The sequence below is a fragment of the Phytophthora parasitica genome (genome assembly GCF_000247585.1).
Source record: "Phytophthora parasitica INRA-310 unplaced genomic scaffold supercont2.90, whole genome shotgun sequence".
Taxonomy (NCBI): Eukaryota; Oomycota; class Peronosporomycetes; order Peronosporales; family Peronosporaceae; genus Phytophthora; species Phytophthora nicotianae.
Window position 1 is genome coordinate 64,605 of NW_008649076.1, and position 23,914 is coordinate 88,518.

General features: G+C 50.8%; 4 protein-coding genes across 5 annotated transcripts; 1 reads left to right on the plus strand and 3 right to left on the minus strand.

The window, feature by feature from the left end:
• The first annotated feature begins 503 nt into the window (after positions 1-503).
• PPTG_18677 (hypothetical protein) lies at positions 504-11,649 on the plus strand. The gene is made up of 2 exons (XM_008916848.1): positions 504-9,989; positions 10,090-11,649. Exon 1 carries the CDS (start codon positions 533-535, stop codon positions 6,089-6,091), a length of 5,559 nt encoding a protein of 1,852 aa, XP_008915096.1. The 5' UTR covers positions 504-532; the 3' UTR covers positions 6,092-9,989; positions 10,090-11,649.
• On the minus strand, positions 6,181-6,666 carry PPTG_24391 (hypothetical protein). The gene has a single exon (XM_008916886.1). It carries the CDS (start codon positions 6,580-6,582, stop codon positions 6,265-6,267), a length of 318 nt encoding a protein of 105 aa, XP_008915134.1. The 5' UTR covers positions 6,583-6,666; the 3' UTR covers positions 6,181-6,264.
• On the minus strand, positions 10,693-16,822 carry PPTG_18679. Of its 2 annotated transcripts, XM_008916849.1 has the most exons (5): positions 16,674-16,822; positions 15,156-16,565; positions 14,156-15,078; positions 13,954-14,080; positions 11,029-13,874 (listed from the first exon to the last, which is right to left on the minus strand). In XM_008916849.1, the coding sequence occupies exons 1-5, from the start codon at positions 16,692-16,694 to the stop codon at positions 11,748-11,750; spliced, it is 4,608 nt and encodes a 1,535-aa protein (XP_008915097.1). In that variant the 5' UTR covers positions 16,695-16,822; the 3' UTR covers positions 11,029-11,747. The 2 variants fall into 2 exon arrangements, with proteins under 2 accessions (XP_008915098.1, XP_008915097.1); XM_008916850.1 differs by lacking the exon at positions 16,674-16,822 and having other exon boundaries at positions 10,693-13,874; positions 15,156-16,668.
• A 278-nt stretch (positions 16,823-17,100) lies between these two features.
• Positions 17,101-23,094, minus strand: PPTG_18680 (hypothetical protein; the record flags this gene model as incomplete). Its single annotated transcript, XM_008916851.1, has 1 exon — positions 17,101-23,094. One exon carries the CDS (start codon positions 23,092-23,094, stop codon positions 17,101-17,103), a length of 5,994 nt encoding a protein of 1,997 aa, XP_008915099.1.
• Between the last annotated feature and the right edge of the window lie 820 nt (positions 23,095-23,914).

Sequence of the window (23,914 nt, forward strand, 5' to 3'; positions counted from 1 at the left end):
GGGGGGAAGCACGTGGCGAAACTGGCCTGGGCGTTGCAGCAGGCGTGGAGATCGTGAGAGCGAAGAGCCGAAGAGGGGAGCGGCGAGCTTCTCACGACGCGTGGCGCAAAGTTGAGTGGCCATAAATCAATAATTTAAAAACCGGAATTTTATTTTACAAACAAGATCAAATCATGACTAAAACACACGAAAAACACATTAATTAAAACATGGGCTGAAGATTTTGCGTTTTTTTATTATGGTGGCCATAAGCTATGAGCAGTCAAGAACTTTTTTCAGGAAAAGTGCTTTAGCCTAAACGTTTTTTATCTTCAAGTGTGTATTGACCACTTTTCTCTAGAAAAAAGCTGCTTTTTAAGCGTTACTTTGCGCTACTTTAGATCGATCGCAAAGTAACGCGTCACAAACCGACGCGGAATGTATGGGTCACTGAAAAAAATAGTCCAGAGAGATAAGCATCCGTAATTTATTCTAAATTTGATTTAGAATGTCTAAATCCATGCGGAAAAATCCAAACGTCTTTGACACCCCCATGGGCGTGCGTGGGTTGACGCGCTACTGCCGCCAGAACGAGGCCGCGACGTCCGTTGAGGAGCTCGATCTACACGACGTGACTCTGGCTGTGGACTTTGTGGGCTTCCTGTATTACTTATGCGAGGAGCTCTTCAACGAGACCAACGCGTCGCCTTCATGGCTGCTACTGGGCGGCTGCACCCTTCGGCTCGAACGCTATGTGGACAGGTGGCTCAAGCGCCTGAGAGTGCGCAAGGTCCGTCTCGTGTTCATCACAGACCCGCCGCAATGCTTCGGTGGCGAGAGCCACCGCAAGGGCTACTGCCTGCAGGACCGCTCGCTGCAGAAGGCCGAGCAGATCGAGCAACTGGCCCAGAGCTTGGAGAAAACCGTCACAATTAGTAATATCCACGAGTCTACTAGTATTAGTGGACTAGAAGCACAGAGTGAGACGGTGGCAGTAACTCTAGAATCTGCTTCAAGCCCCCAGCAAAAGGGGAAACTAGCCAGGACGCTCTTGCAGACAAACGGGCGCTTCCCATTCGCTCGAGAGAAACTGCGTGGCGTGCTGAAGAAGCATGGAATCGGAATTAAGACGGCAATTCGAGAGGCTGATGAAGAGCTGGGCAATCTGGTGAGGACAGGGGAAGCGTTCGCAGTATTGGCGGAAGATTCCGACTTTTTAGTCATGAGTGGCGTGAGGTACATTCCGTTTGGGAAATTGAGTTTCTATGAGTGCGGCCACAATTTAGAACAGATGAGGATTCAAGCGAGAGTTTTCTCGTCCGATATGGTGGCGGAATCGCTCGGTCTCGAAGTGGAGCAGCTTTTGGACTTGGCGTTACTATGTGGCAACGATTTCACGCCCTTACTGGACAACGAATTCGACATGGCTACAATGTTGGACTACCCAGTGCAGAGGATGCAGGGATCGTTGTATCCGACGGATGCAGCGAGGTATGTTGTCGACCATATGCCGATACTGGAGAATCCTGTGTTGACCCAAATTGAGGCCAAGAAGAAGGGATTCTTAAGAGCGTTGTTTGAGATCTACCGGTTCTATGGCCATAGTGCTGCGTTCTTAAAGAAGTTTCCAATGAAAATCGAGCCGATCATTGCAACGAAGAAGATGAAGCTGTACAAAAAGCTGATTGACTACTATGACTACCCTCTGATGGCGATCGATATCCTGGAAACGAAAGCTCATGGACTGAGCCAAAGATTTGATGCGTTGGCGTCGGTACCTGATTTGGAAGACAAGTCTCTGGATGAAATGCAAGCACCCGCGCGGCATCTGTCGTATTTGGTGTTGGACACGCCGGTGGTCGAGGAAGGAACAGTCCACAGTTGCGTTCAGGTTCACATCGCCCCTTTGGAGTTCCTTCATCCGTTCATATCTGTCCCAATCCATGCACGTCGTGCCAATGTGGTCGAGCAGGTGTTTCGGTCGTTGATGTTTGTTCTACTCTATGAAGACCCCAATGGGAAAACTCCGAGAGCAGGACAGTTGGCTAATCTATTGGGTGGCAAGGACAAGAAGGGAGTCGCACTGAAAAACATTGTGTACGCTTTGCTCGTCTTGTGGAAACAGGACCGCATCTACCTGACGAATGCAAACTTGATCGATGATCGTTTGCTGGAGCTGTTATTGCTGACGTCATTAATCTCGTTTGCCGTGGATTCTTCCAAGCGAAAGGCAACAGAGTTGGACCCCGTGATGTTTGACGATCAGCTGCTGAATATGGAAATCTACGCTGTCGTGGGTGGATATCTGGAGATATTGAAGCAGCTTCACCAGTTGCGCCTTCTCCTGGGCAACAAACTGCCACAAAATTCTGGATGTTCAACTTATTTTTCCGGTGAAGTCTTTGTTAAAGTTTGCCATACTTTAATGCACAGTGGAAGCAGCTCGAAGGGAAAACCGTCCAAGAATGCCTCGAAATTATCTCGACGAGACGTGGAACCAGTGGTAGAGTTGTTTGCCGAAATCTCCGACAAGAACCTCTTTTGGTCTCACTACACGTACGTTCGTGCCACGATGCAGCGTATGAAAGAACTGATTGTGCTGCCAGTTGCTGGGGCACGTGCTACCGTGGCCAACAAGAGCGCAGCGACTGCAGCGTTAGAGAAAGCCATGCAAAGCAACGGATACACCAGCCGCGAGTCTCAACCACTTACTGTTACGCCGCCTTTGCCACTGGCCTCACCACCTCTTCAAGCGTCAGCACCAGTACTCAATTCTTCTCCTGCTGCAGTAAATCAGCGATCACATCGTCCCCAGCTCGATGCCTCAGCTTTAGCTTTTAACTCTCGATCGGTAAAGGGGTTAATGCCATCGTCTGTAGCTAAGCGTCTCGGCACTGACAGTGCAGTGCGCGAAGGTGCTGGATATGTCTCTGAGCCCAAGCCTGAGCCCAAGAAGTCAGTGAGTCTGAAGGGAATGATGAAGACGCTGCCAGTTTTTGCCCATCGCGACGAGATTTTGGAGAACGTGGAGGCTAATCAACTTACAATCATCCAAGGAGAGACTGGCTGTGGTAAAAGCACGTCTGTACCTCAATTTTTGTATGACTCATGGGCTCGCGGCAAAGCTGCATTCGACCGTCCTGCCAATATCTACGTGACGCAACCGAGACGAATCGCGGCAATTGAACTGGCCAATACCGTGGCTAGGATGCGAGAAGGGAACGAGTTCCACGAGGACGGCCAAGTTGGAAAAGTCATCGGCTACCGTATTGGCCAAAAGCATTTGACTTCCAGCAAGACGAAGATCACTTACGTCACTACCGGTTACATGGTTGAGCGGATTATTCACGATCCAGAGGCGCTGGCAAAGATCACACATTTAGTTCTGGACGAAGTACACGAACGCAGTATGGATGTGGACCTGCTGCTGCTATTGCTGAAGCTCCAGTTGAAGAATCATCCTCACCTCCGTCTCGTGATCATGTCTGCAACTATGGACGCACAGGTTCTCATCAAGTACCTGGGCAAGGCGCTATCGACACGCTTGGTCAGCAGGAAACCTCTGTTTGTCGGTTCCAAGCTGTACCCGGTGAAGAACGTCTACCTCGATGAGTTATCGGATTGGTTTCCAGGTTTGTGGCGACGTTGTCAGAAGGAAATGGTGCTCATGAGAGACCAGTTTCAAGGTCTTTCGCAAAGCCGTCTGAGTGCCAACAGCCAAATGGCGAAGAAGGCGATAGCGAAGGTCCACGAGAAACAGTTAATTGTTATTGAGGAGATGGTGCGTTTGCTGATCGAGGCCCAGCGTCATCAATCTGGATCGCAGTCGCAGTGTATTCTCATCTTCCTGCCTGGAATTGGAAGCATCAATACGCTGTACGACTCGTTGAGCCTTCTCGCAATGAACACAGGGGGTCAACATGTTCAGGTTATGGTGTTGCACTCCGGTATCGAGTTGGAACATCAGCAGGAGGCGTTCAAGTTGCTTGGTGGGAGATCAACGAAGATCATTCTGTCAACGAATATTGCTGAGAGCAGCGTGACCATCCCGGATGTGACGCATGTGATTAACTGCGCTATTGAGAAGCAGATCGAGATGCCCAACGCTGGAAGCTCACACGCAGAAGTTCTGGTGGACACGTGGTGTTCACGCGCGTCTGCGTTGCAGCGCTCAGGACGTGCTGGCAGAGTCATGCCTGGCACAGCATTTCACCTGTTTACAGCAGCATTCCGTGACTTGTGTATGGCTGAATACAACACTCCGGAACTGCTACGCAAACCGCTGGATCGTATCATCTTGCAACTCAAGGGACAGCTGAATGCGTTTGGAGTGCCGAGTGCGCTTCTCCGTCAAGCTTTGGATGCTCCAGACCTCTCGCATATTGACGGAGCCTACAAGCTGTTGGCTGCGTTTGATGCGATCGACTCCGAGGAAGAGGAAGGTTCTCGCTTGACGCGGTTCGGATCTTTTGTGTGCCACTTGCCACTCAGTCTCCAGCTGTGTCGGTTGTTGATGACAGGGGCCTACGCGGTGCAGGACAACACGAACAAGGGAGAATCGTGGCCACTTCTGCTAAACACCGTCATCCTAGTGGCGATACTTGCAGTACCCGACCTATTCGTGATGCCGTCATTCTACCACGCCCAGTCAGCGCAGAGTTATTTGAAAGAAATGAAGAAGAATCTGCAGGCAAAGCTCAAACTCGATGGAGGAATATGGAGCGAACCGCTGTCTATCTGGCTCTTGTACATGGAAACCATGAGCGAGCAACGTGTCAACGTCAAGCGCAACTTGAGCGGCGTATTCCACAAATTGTCCATCTCAGCACGTCGATACCAAACGCTCAATTTTCTGATTTCCGATCTATGTGTGCGGTTAATTTCGCTGTCGAAGAGCAAGACGGACGAGTTTAACCAGCTCTTTGACGCGAAAGCCGTTATCATGTTGACCAAGTTGGATGCGTATGCGAGCTCGCAGCGGATGGACAAGAAGCTGCTGAAGTTCGCGAGAGATACCGTCACAGATAAGCGTGACGAAGTGCGTATTCTGCGCTTTCTTACCATCCAGAACTTCGGCGAGCATTTGATCGGAAGCACGCGAGACAAACCGTCCAAGTTTGCGGACGATGACCTCAACGAAACGGATCGAGTCGACTTGAAGGTGAACCGGGAAGAAGCTGCCGAGTTCAAGTCTCTATCAAACCGAAACAAAGCCACACTGTTCAACCAACTGTCTGGCAGCGCTAATCCGATGGACGAGCTTGCTGCCCTGGCATACGATGAGAATACTGTGTCAATCTACTCGTACACTACACCGAGAAACCAGGACGAAAACGAAGAGAACTGCTTCACTGAAGTGACTAAAGACGCCGTGGAGAGGATGAGCTTCCCAGTGTCGCTGGTTTACTATATTCGCGGCGAGAAGTTCCCTGTGAATCTAGGCATGCGACCGAAGCCGGAGGAGCGAGAACTGGCGTTCAAGTTCCGAGTAGGAGGTAGTAATTCGTGCGAACTGACGTGGCAGCAGCAGAGGAATAACGTCAAGGCGTCGACTGGCAGTCGCAGTTTGTTCTCCCTACCTATCCGACCGCTGAAAACCAAAACGAAGAAAGGAGCCAAAGAGCCGAAGCTGCTTGCGGTGTATGCTGATCGACTATTCACCGGTGACGAGACGAGAATGTGGTGCACGAACTGCACACTGTTGCCTCCGAGAAATCTGTGCTACTATCCGATCATGCTACTGGTTACAGCTCCGCGTTACGCAAATATTCAGCTGCACATGGATGCTAAAGCTGGCGAGATTTTGCTGGTGAAAGTGGGGGCACAAGATGCGACGTTTCCTCGCAAGATGGCTCTGAAGGTTGAGGTGCTTGCAATGATTAACGCTGTGCGAGCGGCGTTGTCCGACGCGTTGAACGCGACAGTCGGAGCTCGAAGACTCTGTGTGTCTGATTTGTTGGCGTTGTCGGATGACTCGGCTTTCATGACGAAGGAGAGCAAGGCTAATGCGAAACAATGCAAATGGCAACGCTTGGCGATGAATAAACCGGACAAGACGATGCTGGAGGAAGGAGAGACGCCGGTGCGCTTCCCGGAACTCTATATGGCGTAGGTATGTGTTGTGACTGGTGCTTTCTAACTGAGTGGTGTCTAGGTGATCTTGGATCTGCAATGGAGGTCATCTAATCAATCCATCGAATTGGTAATTGCATTTGTAGTGCGTTCTTGTATTCGTTTGACATCTTTAGGTTCGTGAAAAATATTCAAGTGACGGTATGGCAGTTACTACGGATGACCCTCCGTTCCTGAGTCGAGACCCCTTGCGAAGCTCGGGCGATGCATGTTGTGAGGTCTATCGACGCTCAATAAACGTGCGGCGGCTGGCAAGACGAGGATGCCACAGGAGGCGGAGTTCTTCAACGCCGCGTCCGCCGACAGCACGTCAACCAAGACGGCAGATAGCAGAGGGCGTAGCGGGTCCACATCGTCGGCCAGGTATCGTGTATCCTCTCGACCAGTTTCGACGGATGTAGCAGATACTTCGTCGCGCTCGCCCGAGCTGCGGCTGACAGCAGCCAACATGTCGACACTACTGAAACGCATGAGCAAGAATTCAACGAGTACTGAGACGAGTGAGCCAAAGAACGCGCGCTATACACTCGCTATCGAAGCCATATCTCCACCTAAAGGATCAGGAACTGGAGCACCCAAGCTGCCTCAAAAGCTACGACAACACGTGAGTCGACTGCGCAGTCAGTTTGCGTTGGGGGCCAATGTAGCGTCATCGAGGACGTTGACACTCAATGAGCGAGGTCCTTCTGCTGGTTCTCCCCACAAAGTCCCACGGCTCAGCGTGTCATCAGCCTCGATCAACTCCAAGCGCTTCTCCATGGCCACTGTTGCGATGCAACACTCGCGTCGATCGAATCAGTTCCACCTGCTTCAAGCGACTAAAGAGGATGAAAAACCAGCAGAATCAGTCGCTGAGGCTTCCAAAGGACCACAGGAACCAGAGCTTACTGTCGCAAACCCTGGCACATTCCATGATCTCCTTCGACCGTTACAAACCAGTTTGAGTTGTGCTAGTTTCAACACGGGGTGGTCAAGTGATGAAGAAGACGAAGCGGAGCAACTGTTTCGTCAAAGCGAGCGAGAGAACAGTCGCATGTTGCGTGTATGCTGCTCGATCGATAACCTGATGCTGTCAATCGGTGACCAAGCGCAGGAGCAGAAGCAACCTGAAGCCATCATCCGTGGTGCTACGCGAGATCTGGTGAAGCTCTTCCAATTCGCGATGAAGCAGGTGATCTCAGTTGTCTTTGGCGATCACCCGAGCAACAACAACAGCCCCAGGGGAGTGAAGGTGGATGGGAAGGAGGCGCAGTACGCCAAGGAATTTTTACTGGAGATCAATGAGCGTATCGGTAAACTCTATGAGTTCGCTCGCTGTGTGTTCGTGAACGAAGTGGATGGACTCCGACAGCAGATGCAAGCACTCGAAGAAGACCTTGTCGCGGTTAGGATGAAAAATGAGCAGCTTCAGACGGAGATGCGAGACCTGCGCGATTTTTACGAGCATAATAATGCCAACTCAGTGGACTCCTTTGCCGCCGATAGCTCGGATTCCAGACGCCAAATACTAGAGAATTCTAGTGATGATCCAGCGATTTCTGCTCTCTCCTTTCCAGAACTTCCTGAAGTTAGTTCAGACGCTGGAGAAGAAAGCAACGCGTTGAAGCAGCAGTGTCAAGAGTTATCGCGTCTGCTGGAGTTGGCCAAGCAGGAGATCCGGTTGAGTCACCACGAACGCGACGTACAGAAGGCTCGCGTCGCAGAAGTGTCGAGTGCTCTGTTCCACGACAGTGAGCTTGGAATGCTTCGAAACCAACTTCAGAGCGAGAAAAAGCGTGTGCGTGCTCTGGAGAGGGAAAACTTGACCTTACGCGAAGAACAAGTAACGAAGCTGCAAGCTCTAGAAACATTCCAAGCTAGCTTGGGCTCTACTGCAACAGCGGATAGTACCAGTAATGGTCCCTCTATTGGTCGACACAGTAGGCCGTCGATCGACTCTGCGAATTCGACTGTGGCAGCGCAACAAGTTGATCCGGTTCTAAGCGATTCACCTGAAGAATCTACAATACCCGCGAGTGAATTGACGATTGAAACCCAAGAGAACCAATACAACTTCACGAACTCTGGAATAGCTCCGCCGGGTACGTTACAAGACGGCGTTGTGACCTGGTTTTCGCGTATCGTAAACCCTCCACCAGTGACAAATATTCGGAAGTCTCGGAAGAAGCAAACGGATCCGAAGCCTGAGCAACCGTCTGTCGTGGAGCTAAGCAAGTTTATTACGAGTTTGCTGATGACAGACAAGCAGCTTGTTGCTGCGAAAGAAGAATCCAAGGCACGCCGACAAGGGAACGTACCGACTTTAAACCCTCCGATGAGAGAACTGACAGCTCGATCATCAGAGGGATCTGGCTCGCGTAAATCAACAAGCAAAAAGCGGAGACCTTACTCAGCTGCTGCATCGAGTGCCCCAGGGAACAGCAGTCTCGTCAACAGCACAGAAGTTGAGGAGAGTAACGAGGAGATTGTTGCCGGTTGTCTGCAGTTAGCGTGGGCATTTTATCAGCGGTTCTTGGTCGCGGTAGAGGCTCGAAATCTCCTGGGTAATCATGGAATTGGAGGAGATCCAACGCTCGGAGCTGCACTCAACTCAGGTGCCGGCAGTCCAGTCACTGAACCGGTGTCGCTATCCGTGATTGTTTTCCATTTCTTCTTGGAGCGATGTAGTCGCGAGCTGGATGCTGTTCACGAACTGGAACAGTTTGTGCGTTGTCTTCACAGCGTACGCCATGCCAACTATAATCTCGAACTTTTTTGTCAATTCTTGGAAGAATCCTGTTCACGTCAAGAGCTCTGCTTCTTCTTGTGGGTTTGTCAAGCCATGGATGATACCCGGCTTGGAATTCCATACGACGAACCGCTTTCAAGCAATAACGAGGGGATAGACAACCAACAAACACAATATATCTGCGTGCTCAAGGCTACCTTCCTTGCCAGAACCATCTTCAGACTCCTCCACTTCAAAGTGCTCTGTCGACCTATGACAGCGAAGAAAAGTAAGCGTCGAGGCAAAGCCAATGTTAAGGGGAATAGCAACAGTGTCGCTGGGCCTGCAATTGCACCAAACTCCGCGGCAAACTCTCCAAAGCGCAAGCACAGGACTCGCTTGGGTGAACTAAGTGCTGTTCTACTTGTACCTCAAGCTGAAAATGCTACGTCGTCCACCATAGACATGGCAGATACCGGTCAAGTGGAGCAGCAGGTAATACCCCCACATGTTGCTGCTCAAGTTGCGCTACGAGATATTATTGAGAACAACCAGGGCGAGCCCATTTCGCTGGAGGCTTTCAACAATTTGTTATTACAATTTGCGGTTATACCTTCACCTGAAGAGCTAGCAGCGCGATTGGGGCCTTTCTATCAGCCTACTGGAGAAGAACGCAAGATACCAACCGATGTCTTCCTCGCGTTGCTGATGGAGACGTACAAGTTCCAGCTTCAATGGGAGCGCGATCAACTACGCGCGTTGTTTATTCATTTGAACCACCAGGAGGAAATTCAGCAGCGTGCATCCGAGAAATTAGTCAAAGTGGAAGACAAGAAGGGTCGATCTAAAGCTGGTGAGGAAAATAAGAAGCGGTCAAAGGTGAAGCTGAAGAGGGGGAAGAGCCGTCATGCAGCCACAGACAGGAATGGAGAGAGTAAATATCTGCACGGTTTGTCCCGCAACGTTTTACGCGAGCTGCTAGTGCAATCTGGAATAGTTCAAGACAGCGATGTGGCTCAGATGGACATGGATTGGCTGTATGCTGAGTTCTTGAAGAGAGCTGGAGGCGTAGCTGCTGATATCACGTTCGATGGCTTGTTTGATGCTCTACAGAAGATGAGATGGCTAGACAGCACGAAGCTTCGGGTTGATGCACTGATGGAAGTGACAGGTGTGTTACCAACTAAACGACTTCAGAGCGGTGGGAGTTTGCGGACTAAGACACGGGCTTCATTTCTGACTAACCCGAGTTCAATGGTGCATGCGATTAGGGAGAAATGGCGTGTGTGTGCTCGGCACAGTCTCGCTCTATGCACAAACGACCCCAACGCCTTCATCCGTCGTCATACTCAGCGATTGTTGCACTATGTGGACCAAGAACTCGCTCGACTTGTTAGTCGATCCGAGAGTGATGCTGCTGTGCATTGTATTCGAGAGTTCCTCGCATTCGCCTGGCGAGTAGCAGCTAAGCGGAGCAGGCATGGCACTGCCGTTTTAAGGCAGACCTGCTTATCGGAGATATTTCTCGTTAGTCAGGCTCTACGCCCTTGTATCGATTCAATGCAAGGATACGATGGGCAGGTCACTCTCGAAGATAAGCCCGCAACAGATGATAATCCGACTAACGCAACCATAGCGATGAAGGACGCGCTTCATGGTTTCTACGACACTTCTCGAATGAATCTCAATAGCATGGCCCCTACCAACGAACAACTTCACGAGGTGGAGATTGTGCTGACTCTGTATGCGGCTCACATCGAACATCTCTTTCATCGGTTCTCCGAAGCGCGCTACAACGGCTTGCCACAGGTTCCTTTCCATCGATGGAGAAGCATGATGTACGAGCTTGACCTCGTGCATCCCCGCAATCTCCCCTTGATAAGGCTACAAGCTCTCTTTAAGAGCGTGGTGAAAGCTTCTGTCAGCACGACGGAAATATCACTAGATCAAGAAATTGGCGTGGGGAAGACGCAGTTCTCGGAGCTGTTCGTGTTGATTGCGATTGAAAGGCACCGTGCTGCACTAGCTCGCAAGCGAATGAAAACTACAACAATAATGAAGCCTCCAGACGATAACAAAGAGGTTTTACTAGAAGCAGAGCTGGCGGACAGTCCAGGACGTATCATGGCTCAATTTTGTCGCAAGGTCCTCGCTCCACGCGCCTTTGCGAGCGTCAATGCTCTAGTAGAACGCAACTTCGCTGCCAAGCTGAGCTGTCCTCTTGTAGGTCGCGCACTCCTCGAACACCGCTCGTTCCTACGCACAATATTCTTCTTTTACGCAAAACAAGACGAAGTTGCCGAGGACGAACGTGCAGCACTGGAAGAGCAGGCGCTCATTCGTCAACTACAAGAAAACGGGGGGAAAGTCAACGAAAACGCTCAAGCTAAAGAGTCTGAAAGTGTCGCGGTTGAAGTCAACGCTTCTCTCTTGCAGACCGATCCAGGCGCCGACTTCCAACTGGAAAAGACCAAGAGAAGTTCCATGAGCTTCGGCGAGTTCCAGACCTTCTTGACTGCCTTCGATCTGCTCGATGCCTCTGAAGCTTCGTGCGGTAACAAAGTGGCTCTGGCAGATGCGCAGCACGTCTTCTCCTCTGTTATGGCTCTCGACAACGACGACACGTTGCAGCTCGAGTTCGACGAGTTCGCTGCTGCCATCGTCGCTCTTGCCGTGCACTTAGATCCCAGTCCATTTACGCTGTGGCACCAGAAACTCGACAGGTTTGCAACGAAACTTCGAAGAGTCTGGACGCAGATTGAAGAGCTGCCGTAACTGGACCTGCCTGCAATAGAATACCATGAATTAATGAATTACGAGTTGGCACGTCGTCTCCCTAGCTGTCGACCGTGTCCACGACCACGCTCTGGTCAGTTTGTTGTTTTCTTTTTAGTCCTGTAATGCTGCAGGCACGGGATACTATCACAAATTACTCGAAATCACTGTCATCAGCGTCGTCCTCCAAGGCGAAACTCTCTTCCTCGTCATTCTTGTCCTCGTTGTCTTCATCGCTTGAGATTTCTTCGTAGACGATGCGCTTTTGCGTGCGGCGTTCACGCTGTGGACGAGGTGCTACTGGAGAGGGGTCAGCGCCGTCGTCACTGGCTTCGTCTTCGCTGTCTTCCTCCAGAGCCGATTTCTTGGGTTTCTTAGCGGGCGTGGCCTTCTTCGCCGGTGCGGGTTTCTTAGGCGCTGCCTTCTTCGGAACTGTCTTTCGTGCAGGGGCCTTCGGCTTCGCTGCTTTGTTTCCGGCATCATCTGACCCCATGGCAAACACGTCATCTTCATCGTCCTTGACATCAGACTTCTCGTCGTCAGAGCTCGCCAGATCAATTGTTGCAGCTGGCTTGATCGTACGCTTTGCCTTTGGAGCAGAGGTAGAGGTAGAGGCAGCAGCCACCTTCTGGGGAGAAACCTTGAACCTTCGAGCAAGTCGCTCTGCCAACGACAGCTCCTCTACTTCCTCTTCGCTTTCCTCCTTGGCAGCAGGTGGCTCCTTGGGCTTGAAGAATGACGTGATGGGGCCCGCCTTATTGCCGTTCGTCTTGCTGGTAGCAGGTTCCTTCTTGACAGGCCGCTTGACTTGAGTCTTCGGCTTTTTACGCGCCGCCTTCGTGCCTGAAACTTCGAAGTCGGAGTCGTCACCATCGTCATCGTCGCTGTCGTTCTTTCGCTTTCTCTTCTTGGCGGGCCTTTTGCCCTTACCTGCTTTCTTCTTAGGAGTGTGTGACAAGATCCTCTCGCGCTCTGTCTCGGTCTCGACGATCATTTTCTCGAGGGCATCCAAGTCAGTGAGCCACAGATCTTGCACGGTTCTTCCTTCTAGAACAGTGTACTCTTGCTCGCGTTCCTGGAGCTCTGCACGCAGCTTGTCAACGCGTTCCTTCGTCAAGCTCCAGATCTTCATCAACAGCAGATAGTCGTAACCTCGGCTAGCGTCTGCCACACTAGGTTCCTCGTCTTCAGACTCGTTCGAATCCTCACTGTCAGTCTTCTTCTTCGTCTTCGGTACAATCTGATCATAACCTTCCGCAATCAATTCTTCCAGCAGCTCCTGCTTCTTGCGGTTGTTCACAATCAGCTTGCCTTCAACGACAGCGAGAACGAAGCGGGCCTTGTTGGACAGGAGCTTGATCTGGTCCTGCAGCTTCTGCAGCATAGACTTCTTCCTGCGCTCGTAGTACTCCAAACGAATGCCGTAAAACTCCTCCATTATATCCTTGGGGTTGTCATACTTCTTGATGTGTCCCGCAGCGTCAAACAGATGCATGTTGGAGGTAGACAGAGACGATTCGAGCTTGAATTTCTTCACAATTCCGCCCGGAGCCTTCGTAATGTCACTCAGCGCCTTGGGCTCCATTGTGATCGTGAACAGCACCTTGACATCGGTGTGGTTTTCCTTGAAGTCCTTGATTGTACCAGCGTCCAGCAGTCCCTCCAAGTACTGCTTGTACGTCTGAGTCCACGTCTTCACGGGTAGTTCCGAGATCACGAGCGTACTGTCGTCCGTAACGTCGTACAGACCCTGGACAATGTAGTTGCCGGTATCAGTTCCGCGCGAGTTGGTCTTCTCGACAATATGACCTGTGAATCCACGATACCATGGGGTAAGAGGAGAAACTTCCTCTCCGTTGATCATCTGACGCAGACTCTTGATGATATCCAGTGGGTTGTAGTTGGGAACTGAGCTGGACCAACCCGTTCCGATACCGTCACTGCCGTTCACGAGCACCATGGGGATAATTGGGATGTACCATTCCGGCTCGATGGACTGGCCGTCTTCATTCAGATACTTCAGACAATCGTTGTCCAAAGGATCGTAGATACGGCGAGTAAGCTGCTCTAGGTTGGTGAAAATATAACGAGCACTGGCCGAGTCTTTACCACCCATCAGACGCGTACCGAACTGACCAATCGGGGACAGTAGGTGGATGTTGTTGCTGCCAACGAAGTCCTGCGCCATATTCACGATACAGCCCTGTAGACTTTGCTCACCGTGATGGTAGGCAGAGTGCTCAGACACGTAGCCAGCCAACTGTGCCACCTTGAGCTCCGACTATCGATTGCATGAATAAAAAGCATGTTAGCCACCGCAAAACAGCTTTCTTGCATCGACAAAGATCAAAGCAACGCACCCGAAGATTACGCTTGAAGCAGCAGAACAGCACTTTACGCTGAGACGGCTTGAATCCATCCATGGCGCTAGGAATGGAACGGATGTTATCTGCCATGGAGAAAAGGATGAGCTCCTTGTTCACGAACCTGTCAAGTAAAAAAACAAGCACTTAAGTTAGATCGATGGGATCGATAGTCTCCACCTCAGTGCAATTAACATACTCGGTGTAGCCCATCTCATCGACATCATAGTCCACATAAGTGCCAGGCTCATAGCCTCGCAGCCATTCCTTTCGGTCCTCTACACGCTTCTTGGAGAATGCCATGTCGATGACGTCAGCATCTCCATCTCCGTCGTACGTGAAGCCAATCTGGTGCGTCTGCAAGTCAGAGAAGTACTCCTTGGTTTCTGCGGCCGTACTCGTACCCAGACCCTTATAGTACTTGATGACCCAGCCACGTCCCTGGTTGGTTCTCTCCCGCCAAGCCTCGTACTCTGGCATCGTGTAAAACACCTCCTTTGTCCGGCCCTTAGTGCACTTCACAATCGGAGTAATAAACTCCTGCAGAAAGCCGTCCACATGCAGCAGTGACGGCCAGAAGTGGTGAATGAGGTTGATCACCAGACCCTTGATGTGACTACCATCGTGATCCTGATCTGCCATGATCATCAAGTGGCCATAACGCAAGCCCTTGGTAGACTCGTACTTCTGGCCGTACTTGAGACCAAGAATCTTGACCACATTCTGGATCTCGTCGTTCTTCAGGATCTGTGAGTGGCTGGCTTCACGAACGTTGAGCATCTTACCTCTCAACGGGAAGACACCATAGTAATCTCTGCCAACAACAGCGAGACCGCCCACGGCAACCGTCTTGGCGGAATCTCCCTCCGTAAGGATCAGAGTGCAGTCCTTGCTCTTCGCGGTACCAGCGTGGTTGGCATCGTCCAGTTTGGGGATACCAGTGAGACGTGAGCGCTTGCCACTACTGCCACCCTTGCGTCGCAGCTCTGCAGTCTGCTTGAACGCAGCGAACGACAGAATCTTCTCCACCAGACCACTCTTCTCAAGCTGCTTCAAGAACTTGTCACTGAGGTTAAACGTTGACCCAAAGCTGTTGGCTCTTGTGGTCAGCGTTTCTTTAGTCTATAGACCGGAGCAAACCGAGCAGATAAGTGTTAATTCAGGCCTAAACGCATTAAAACAAGTACCACGGTCCATACCTGAGAGTCGAAGGCTGGGTTATCGATCAGCGCGCTCACGTAGACGAACATGTGGTTCTTAATGTAGTTGGGCTTGACGGCCTCGCCCTTGTTCTTCTTCTTCAATACGCTAACGAGTTTGGAAGTGATCTGGTCCACGATGTAGGAAACATGCTGTCCTCCTTTTGTGGTGCAAATGCCATTGACGAAGCTCACTTGTTGGAAGCCATCTTCACTCATGCCAACGCCAACCTGCCAGCGCTCGTCGGGTTTTTCAAAGATCACGCCATTCTTGGTGACGTTCGACGGCTTGGCCTTGGCAGCCTTTGCCTTCTTGGACTTTTCCTCCGTATAGTCTTCGTCGTCGTCACCGTTCTCTTCCGGGTCCTCATCCTCCTTCTCAGCTTCATATCCACGAGGACCTGGGTATAACGCGACGTACTGCGGGAACGACTTGATAGGGATCTTCTCTCCATTCAAGAACACATTCAATCCTTTACCGGAAACACCAGCAACGTCATACACACGTTTCTTGAACAGCGAGACGATGTCGTCGTTGAGGAAGTCCAGCTTGAAGCGCTCCAGATCCGGCTTGAACGAGATGCACGTGAAGTCCTTCTGCGCCCACTTCGTGATCGAGGGCGGGTTCTTCTTGCCCATATTGTTCTCGAACACCTGCTTGTATCGCTGTTTCGTGCTTGAGTCTGCAGTCTCGACGACAAACTCGTTGGAGAAAATATTCGCGAGCTTGGCGCCATATCCGTTGCGCCCACCCGTGGTTTTCTTCTTCTTGTCGTCAAAGTTACTGCCCGTCAGTAAGTGACCGAAGATCAGCTCGGGCACATAGACCTTGTGTTCTTTATGGAGAACAATGGGGATTCCTTTGCCATTGTTCCACACGGAGATCTCGTTGTTCTCCACGTCGATAGTCACCTTCAGCGTGTTCATGGACTTGTCGCGCTGCTTGTTGTCGCACGCGTTGACGATGATCTCGTCAAAGATCTTGTACAGTCCAGGCACGTAGTTGATCTTCTTCATGACCATCCTCTTCTTCTCGTCGTCAAACACCCACATGCTCTGTTCTACGTGCTCGATAGAGCCCACGTACGTGTCAGGACGCAGTAAAATGTGCTCCAGTTGGGTCTTCTTTTGGTAAATCTGCTCGATACTCTGCTTGGGCGTGCCCTTGTCGTCTTCTGCGCTGGCAGATGGCATAGCTTCATCCCCACTATCGTCTACATCGTACGCAGAGCTCTCGCTCGCGTCTGAGGCGTCGCTGTCCCACGTGTCGCTCTTCTTCTTCTTTGCCGGCGCCTTCGTCTTCTTAACTTGCGTCTTCTTGGCCGTGCATTTACCCGCTGCTCCGGTCGTTTTCTTCTTACGAGGTGCGGCAGGTTTTTTCTTTGGTTTACTGGGTGTTATCATCACAACCTAAAGGAAAATAAAAGGAAAGGAAAGAATGTTTTGTGAGTCATCACGGATATTGAGGTGGATTTGGATGAATGAGGCATAAGAGCAGAGAGAGAGAGAGAGACGTACATCATCTTCCGAGTCGCTCATGGCTGCGGTGTGGCGAGGCGCTGGAGCTTGCGGACAACGGACCTCTGTTTGCTGCCGGGAGTGCGGAATGCGGAGTGACGTCAGGCAAGTGAAAGGTGGAGGAAAAAAACCTCGGCGGGTTTTTGAATTCAAAATCAAAATGCCAAATGTTGATATCATCTGGCGACGCTGGGGGAGATGGACTTGTTAACCTTTTATTTGAATGCATCTGAGATGCGGGTTAATTCGAAGTACCCGTTTCTGGTAAAATAAAACGGTGCTTTGTCAAGCATACGCATCAACTTTTAAGTATTAATTTAAATTTGAAGTTGCTTACCACCGAGGTTTTTCCAGAGAAAGATGAGCCAAATGTAGCCATTTCTAATGTTCAAAGCGAATGGCTACATGACAGTCGCACTTGGCAATGTCACCGCCCGCCGCCCATAACGTCGGCAAGTTGGTCCGGCGCGTACGTCGTGACGCTTTCCAATGCAGTAGCCGCATTCAACGGTTCGCGCTGCCTCAATGGGAAGCGTTCGATGTACGACGGACCTGTGGACTCGAGCTGGTAGTCGTCAACACGGATCTTGACGGACGATCCAACGTTGTTCGGGTGCTTCTCCCATGCCAAGTTGTACGCAGTCTCGCGCGCTGTCCAATTCCGAAGCGTGTCGGCCACATTACCATCCAAAATCTTTTGTACGTCGCACGGGAAGAACTGGGACTGGTTGTAGCACGGCGACATATGCGGCTGCAGTCCTTGGGCTCCAAATTGAACTTGCTGTTGATACTGCAATTGGATCGACACTTGCTGGTCGAACTCTTTGATGTACGCGTCCAGCTCCTTCTGTGGCTGGCACTGCGTTGCATCCCGTGCAAAGGTTTGGTACTGATCTACCATGTCGGTCGCGTACGGCGACGTCGTGCGGCATGGCAAACAGCCACTCACCTCAATGTTGGCAATGAAGTCGTCCAGTCCAGCGAACTGGAAGCACTGCGAGCCGTAAGTAAACAACGGTGGAGCCGATGGACGTCCTTCCCAGTGACGGCCGTTCCAGTACGAGGCGCGATCACGCAGCATCGATGAAGACAAGAACTCACGGAACGGTTTGATCTCGTCACCTAGCACCGCTCCGTCAGCAGCGTCTGTGAGACCAAAGAGATCTTCACTGAAGGCGAAGAAGTTGAGAAGCGCCTCACGACCTTCAAAGTCTCCCTCGATCTCTCGAAGCAGACCTCGAGTACTGAGATAGTCGTCTGTGAGAGCGCTGATAGCTACGTACTTGGCACGTCGTCGCTCTACCACATGCAGCGGCCCTGTCAATCGATCGGGACCTGTGGCGTGGACAGCGTTATCCACCTTGAGCTTATTGCGAGCATCATCGACGAGACTTGTCGTAGCACTGAACCAAGCGGCGTAGTCAGCTTTCGTGATGCTGTTAGTAGTGGAGTTTTTCAATGCTTCTAGTACTGATGGATTAGCCAGAGCGGTACCGAGATCTTTAGCCATTAGACCGATCTCGAACTCCGACAGTGTGTCGGAGTTATCAAAGTCATACATCGAAAAGATATAGTCCGGTGCTTGAAGCAACAACGACCGGAATCTGTCATAGTACACCCGGCCATCAAATGACGGATCAAGCACGAAGATAGCGGCATCCAGCCTCGGCATTTGACGATACCATAGTGAACGAGCTAGTTCGTTCTCGTCCAGATACCCACTCTTATCCAGATCAAAGCGGTCAAAAAGCAGATTCGGGTCAACTCCCAGCCACTTCTCGAATTCTGCGAACGTTATCAACCCGTCATTATCCGCGTCTAGAATGGCAACTTGTCCCCATTTCATGACATTAAAGTCCGCGATCAACGCATCAACCAGCTCAGCCGTGAGCTTCTTAAGCGCTTTCTGGTTCTCGAGCTGTGCGATCTCGTAGGACGTAATTTTCCCGTCACTGTCTTGATCGATCTCTGCCAGATCAAAGGACGAATATTTGCTCTTAAATTCAAGACTTACAGGAACACCCAAAGTGCCTAATAGTTCATCCAGAATCTCTGTATCGTTAACTGGAATCGTGTCATGTGTGAGCTCTTCCTCGTTAGGATACGTGAACTCGATCGTCGGGTCCTGCTCGATCTCGTGACGTCGATGTTCCCCTGCAAAGCGCTTGAAGATGAACAACGTGATGTTCGTACTGAGAGCGTCGAAGTAGTTGCCTCGCCACGTTTTGATATTCTGAACTTGAAATCCCCATGAGGTGTAGGAAGGTACAGATGAAGGGATAAAAGCGCTATTAGTGTCGTCATTTGGGTCTTTGTAGCGTGTCTCCACCACTGCTGACGCAGAAGAGTTGGCAGATTGAGTCTGTGCCTGACCCAGAACGGTCTTCTTCTTCATTCCAGAGGGACAAATATCCTCAGGACGTTGCGGTACATCCGTGACAGAGACACAATCACTCGAGTTTGTGAGAGAGCAGCATATGACTTCCCATGGCGTGTCTTCCATCCTCCATCGCTGTAGATAAATATCCGTTGGATCATCGTACCCCATGTGATGGAATGCTCGGTGGTAACTCAGTCCGAAGTCGGTCACTGTTTCTCTGGCGTTGGTATCACTAGGTTTCTGTACACTCTGCCAAAGGGGGTCCATGACAGGACGAGGTAACCAGTACTCGACAGTCTTGTAGTACGTTCGAATGAGGTAGGCTGCGTCTTGTTTGTTGACTGTTGGTATGATCGCTACTGTTTGATCATGAGTCTCGTTGATACTCAGTCCTCCTGGAGCTTCTAATGGCGCTGCATCTGGGTATAAACTGTGGAGAAATGTGAAGGGTCCGTTGGGATATTCACTGCTTGCCACTCCTGAAAGGCCCATCGTATTGGCTGTAGATTCTGAAGCACTATCGACGTGTATCCACATAACGAAGCGCTTAGTATTTCGATCGAAAATCACCTTGGGACGATCAGCAAATAGCCCGCCGCTGTCTGCTAGACGGTCTCCAAAAGGATCAGTCAAGTTCGAGAAATGGAGCATGAGACCTTCGTTACGCCATTCATTGTAGTCGACACTTGAGCACGCTCCAATACCTCCGCGGCCTGTACTTACATCAAACACCTCAGAGTACCAATACACACTCGGGTGTGGAGGAACATCAGACTCTGGTGTTGCTTCGTTAGCACTCGTCGCGCCAACACTAGCCTCCCAATCGATTCCGGTTTCCAGTGGTTCTACGATCGTTCTATCAGGTGGAAGACCCTCGATTGTCAGCAATTCGGCGAAAGAAACAACTTCTTCGCCCTCGTTTCCAGTCAACGTTTCCGCTTGTTGCTCCTCGTCGCTGCTTTGATCCGGATTTTCACTCTCCTGCTCTCGAATATCGTTGAAAAATGCTCGATGTGGAGCGCCGTCGAACGGGATAATGCCGCCGTTGTCGTGGTTGTATACTTCCTGTCTCGACACGTGACTTTCATGATGAACCATAGGATGATGCGTTGTCGCTGAGGGCTTCTGGTATGTCTCCGCCCATAGTTTACGCCACGAACGTTTAGACGTAAGAACTGCTCCCTCACTCTCTCCAGCTGCCGAATCCGTGACTTTCTTGACCCAAGGACACGTGAAGCCCAATAGATAGTCTTTTCCAACGTAAATTTCGTCCCACCATGTCGACATAGCATGGAGATTGTTCAGACTTATAGCAGCTACACTTTCGCCTTGAAACTTGGCTCCACTCACTTTCAATACTTCGTTCAGACGGATCGAGTACATGTGATTCACCCAGTCGAGCGTCACGTCCAATTTATACCAACGATCGGTTTGTATTTTATCCTGGAAAACATGACGAGGCCATTGAAACGTGTTGGCTTCGTGAGTAAAGCTGCCATCTACTAGCGCAATTGAGATCATTATTTCTCCGTTCGTTGCGGCAACGTCACTTCTATGGATTCCAAAGACTGCTCCACGGTTTGTATCAAGTGTGCCACGCTCGAGATTACCGACTCGAACGAAGTATGAGATGCGAGTTGGTTGGGTAGGCTCTAACAGCACAAAACGCGGTCCATTGCGAGATACTTGGCGTGTTTCTGATGACAAATACAACGAGCCACTGGCGTACCTTTCACTACCATGAACAAGAAGAGATTTGGCGGTACCAGCAGCCCCCATCGAAGCATCAACTCGCATAGCCAACTCACTACGAACTTTAACGTAAACAGACCCTCGACCACCACTTCTTGAAGTGTCAGAGGAAGCCCCACCACTCACTTGCAGACTTCCTTGTCCCCAGGACGAGTAAGTTTGTGCGTAGATAGCAATTCGTCCCCCACTTCCTCCACCCCCTCCAGCAACACCAACCATAAGCTCGTGTCCTCCATGACCGCCCATAGCTTCCAATACTCCATGATTCGATGCAGTTGCGCCACTGACTATTAACAACGACCCACCAGAGCCACCACCTCCCGGTGTGACGCCTGAGCTGCCGTCCCCACCATTCACTGAGATGATCGCGTTGGGGCCAATGAGGATATCGTTGATCGCTGAGAGCATAATAGCCCCGGCACCAGCGCCACCTTGAGTTGGCTGAACCACTGGGAAAACGTCGAATGGTTCTTTTCCGCCTCCAGCACCTCCACTTCCTCCTAGGAGATCAGTCACTAACTCGTCGACGTAAGGTGGTGCCACCCAAGTGGATTCAGCATATCCGAAGCCTCCGGGACTAGCAAACGAAGCTCCAGCTCCACCAAAAGCGAGTGAAAAACACTGAGAGTTGACGACCTCAGCTACTGCGTTTAGTCCTTCAAGCTTTGAGTAATCGACCGTCATAGCCGTTGGAGGCTCGACCTCCACCATGGAACTAGACGACGGAGTCATCGATATTCTGTTCCCCTCTCGAGTCCAGAACTGTAATTTCCACACGAACCCTCCAGCAGCTCCACGACCAGCACGACAACGCTTAGCTACGTAATTCTTCGTGCTATCCAAGACCTCGACAAGGTCGTCTTCCAGTACCTGCCACTCTGACGATCGATAAAGTCCTTGGTCGGCGTTTGGGTCGAACGGAGTGACCGACGAGCTAGCGGTTTGATCGGCGAGCGTAGATCCTTGCAAGCATTGGCCATTTGCATCCGTACGCGTCACACGAGCGTCAATTAGTGTAGGTAGATCTTCGAGTAGAGCTTTTCGAAGATCATCCGCTGTGGTGTTATGTGCCAGAGGGCGAGTTACACTGTCGAGAAAGCTCAGTCGGAACGAGCCGGAGAGCTCGTTGCCGTTAACAATCGTTCGAGTAACAACCTTCGACTCTAAGCCGGCCAAAAAACTCTGAGCCTGAAGCTGAGGAACATTTCCTACTGCGGACAAGAACGTCACGCGCCACAAGCGACCGATCTCTGGCACTTGTTCGAGTGTGTCGTCTCTCTGGACGTTGATCTCTCCAATATCTGGGAACGCTGTTTCAAGTCGACGTCGTATATCCAATGCAGTCGCATCATACAGGATCGTTCCTGTTGTTAAACCTGCACTTTTAGTGCTTGGATAGCGAAGTATAAAGTGTCCTTGAATCGTTTGTCCGTGTGCAGCTGATGTCTCAATCTCCTGAACTTCAGGCACGTGTTTGCCCCACGTTGACAGTGTCTTCACGTATACGCGAACACTTGAACTCCCTGGTCCATTCTGGTTGTTATTCACGCCAGGGGAATTCGTATCAGAGCCGATAAAGCCACCTCCAGCGAACCCACCAAGCGTACCAGGTCGAACACGCAGTTCTGTATCCACAAGGAAGCTGCTTCGACTCAAAATGGCAATCGCTCGACTGCCTTGGAAGCGTACACGCACACCCTTACCAATATATACAGTCATAAAGTTAAACACCGCGACCGAAGTGCCACCAAGCCGCGTAGTCGTCACAACTCCATCCAGTTGGACGTCACCGCGCAGTTCAGCTCGATCTGTATCAAATACTAAATAACCCGAGGCCAGTTCCAGCGACCCAATCACGGGGAACGCGAGCGTGTCCCACCCGATCCACGCATTCGGTTCCAGCATACTATCATCATTGCTAACTGTAGAGTTCACCCTTTGCTGGAATCGCCAATGGTGCGTACCCGTCTTCCAGTCCTCAAAGTCGTTCATGAGAGCAATTAGTTCTCGCTCTCCACCGCCGAACTCTCTCGTATAACTCTTCAAATCGGTGGCTTTGATGTCGTAGTCTTCGTCTCCTCGAGCACAACGGTGGGTCACTTTACAGCGCTCGTAGTTTCGACATGAAGTAGATGAAGATCCTTCGTTGCAGCGGGTTGAAAGGTACCAGTCTTCTGCTAGCGATGCGGCGTAGATCCATTGGATACTGAGACTCAGGACGATAAACACCGAGACGATAGCCCCTTTAAACACGGAATACGCGGAGTCTTCTGTCCTCAATCGAGCCATACGAATCGAGTCGTCGACTATTGCGTAGTGACTCTTTGATTCTTTCTAATGTGGGATCTCAACTGACCTCGAGGACTATATCTACGGTACATGAAGTTAAAACAAAATAGAAGGCCACCTTCATCGTCATCATATCTACGGTGTATGGGTCTTGTACCTTGAGCGTTTTATGCGTTCGCGTGTTCTTGAGCGTTGCTAGATGCTCACCATATTTATCCAGCAACGTGACTTGATCGCTTTTGTTCCGGTTCAAGAGCTCACGCAGCCACTTGATTTTATTTGTGTTGAAATCCATAGAGTTTGCCAGGTTCTTGACGGTGACGCCCCCTTCATCCCAGGCCGCAAAATATGTTTCTGCCTGGTTGATGCTCTGGAATCCCCTTCACCTCGCTCAAGCTTTTTTTTTTTTTTCAGATCATCGCTACCGAAGTGCCAGCCCCTTACTGTATAAGTCGTTCGCTGTTGCTGGCGTTCACTACATCACCTGCCGACTGGATACGATTCGAGGTGGTCAACTGGGAAAGCTGGGGCGTGTCTGTCGAAGCTGCAACGCAGCTAGTAACGAGTGTTATCACAATCACGAGCAGGATATAACCCGCACTCGTTATTGGTTGTATAATTGAGGGATCCAGTGTGTGAGGATTCCGAAGGAAATTGTGGACTAGTGGCAAGCTCATGACAGCGAGCACGCACTTGGGCTTTGCATGTAGGGCTGAGATTTACAGCCCACTCCCGCCCATGAATACAATTTGCATCGTACATGTATCAATACGTGTTGTACTAATACATTACAGTACTAGCGTCTGCATATCCCGACTGA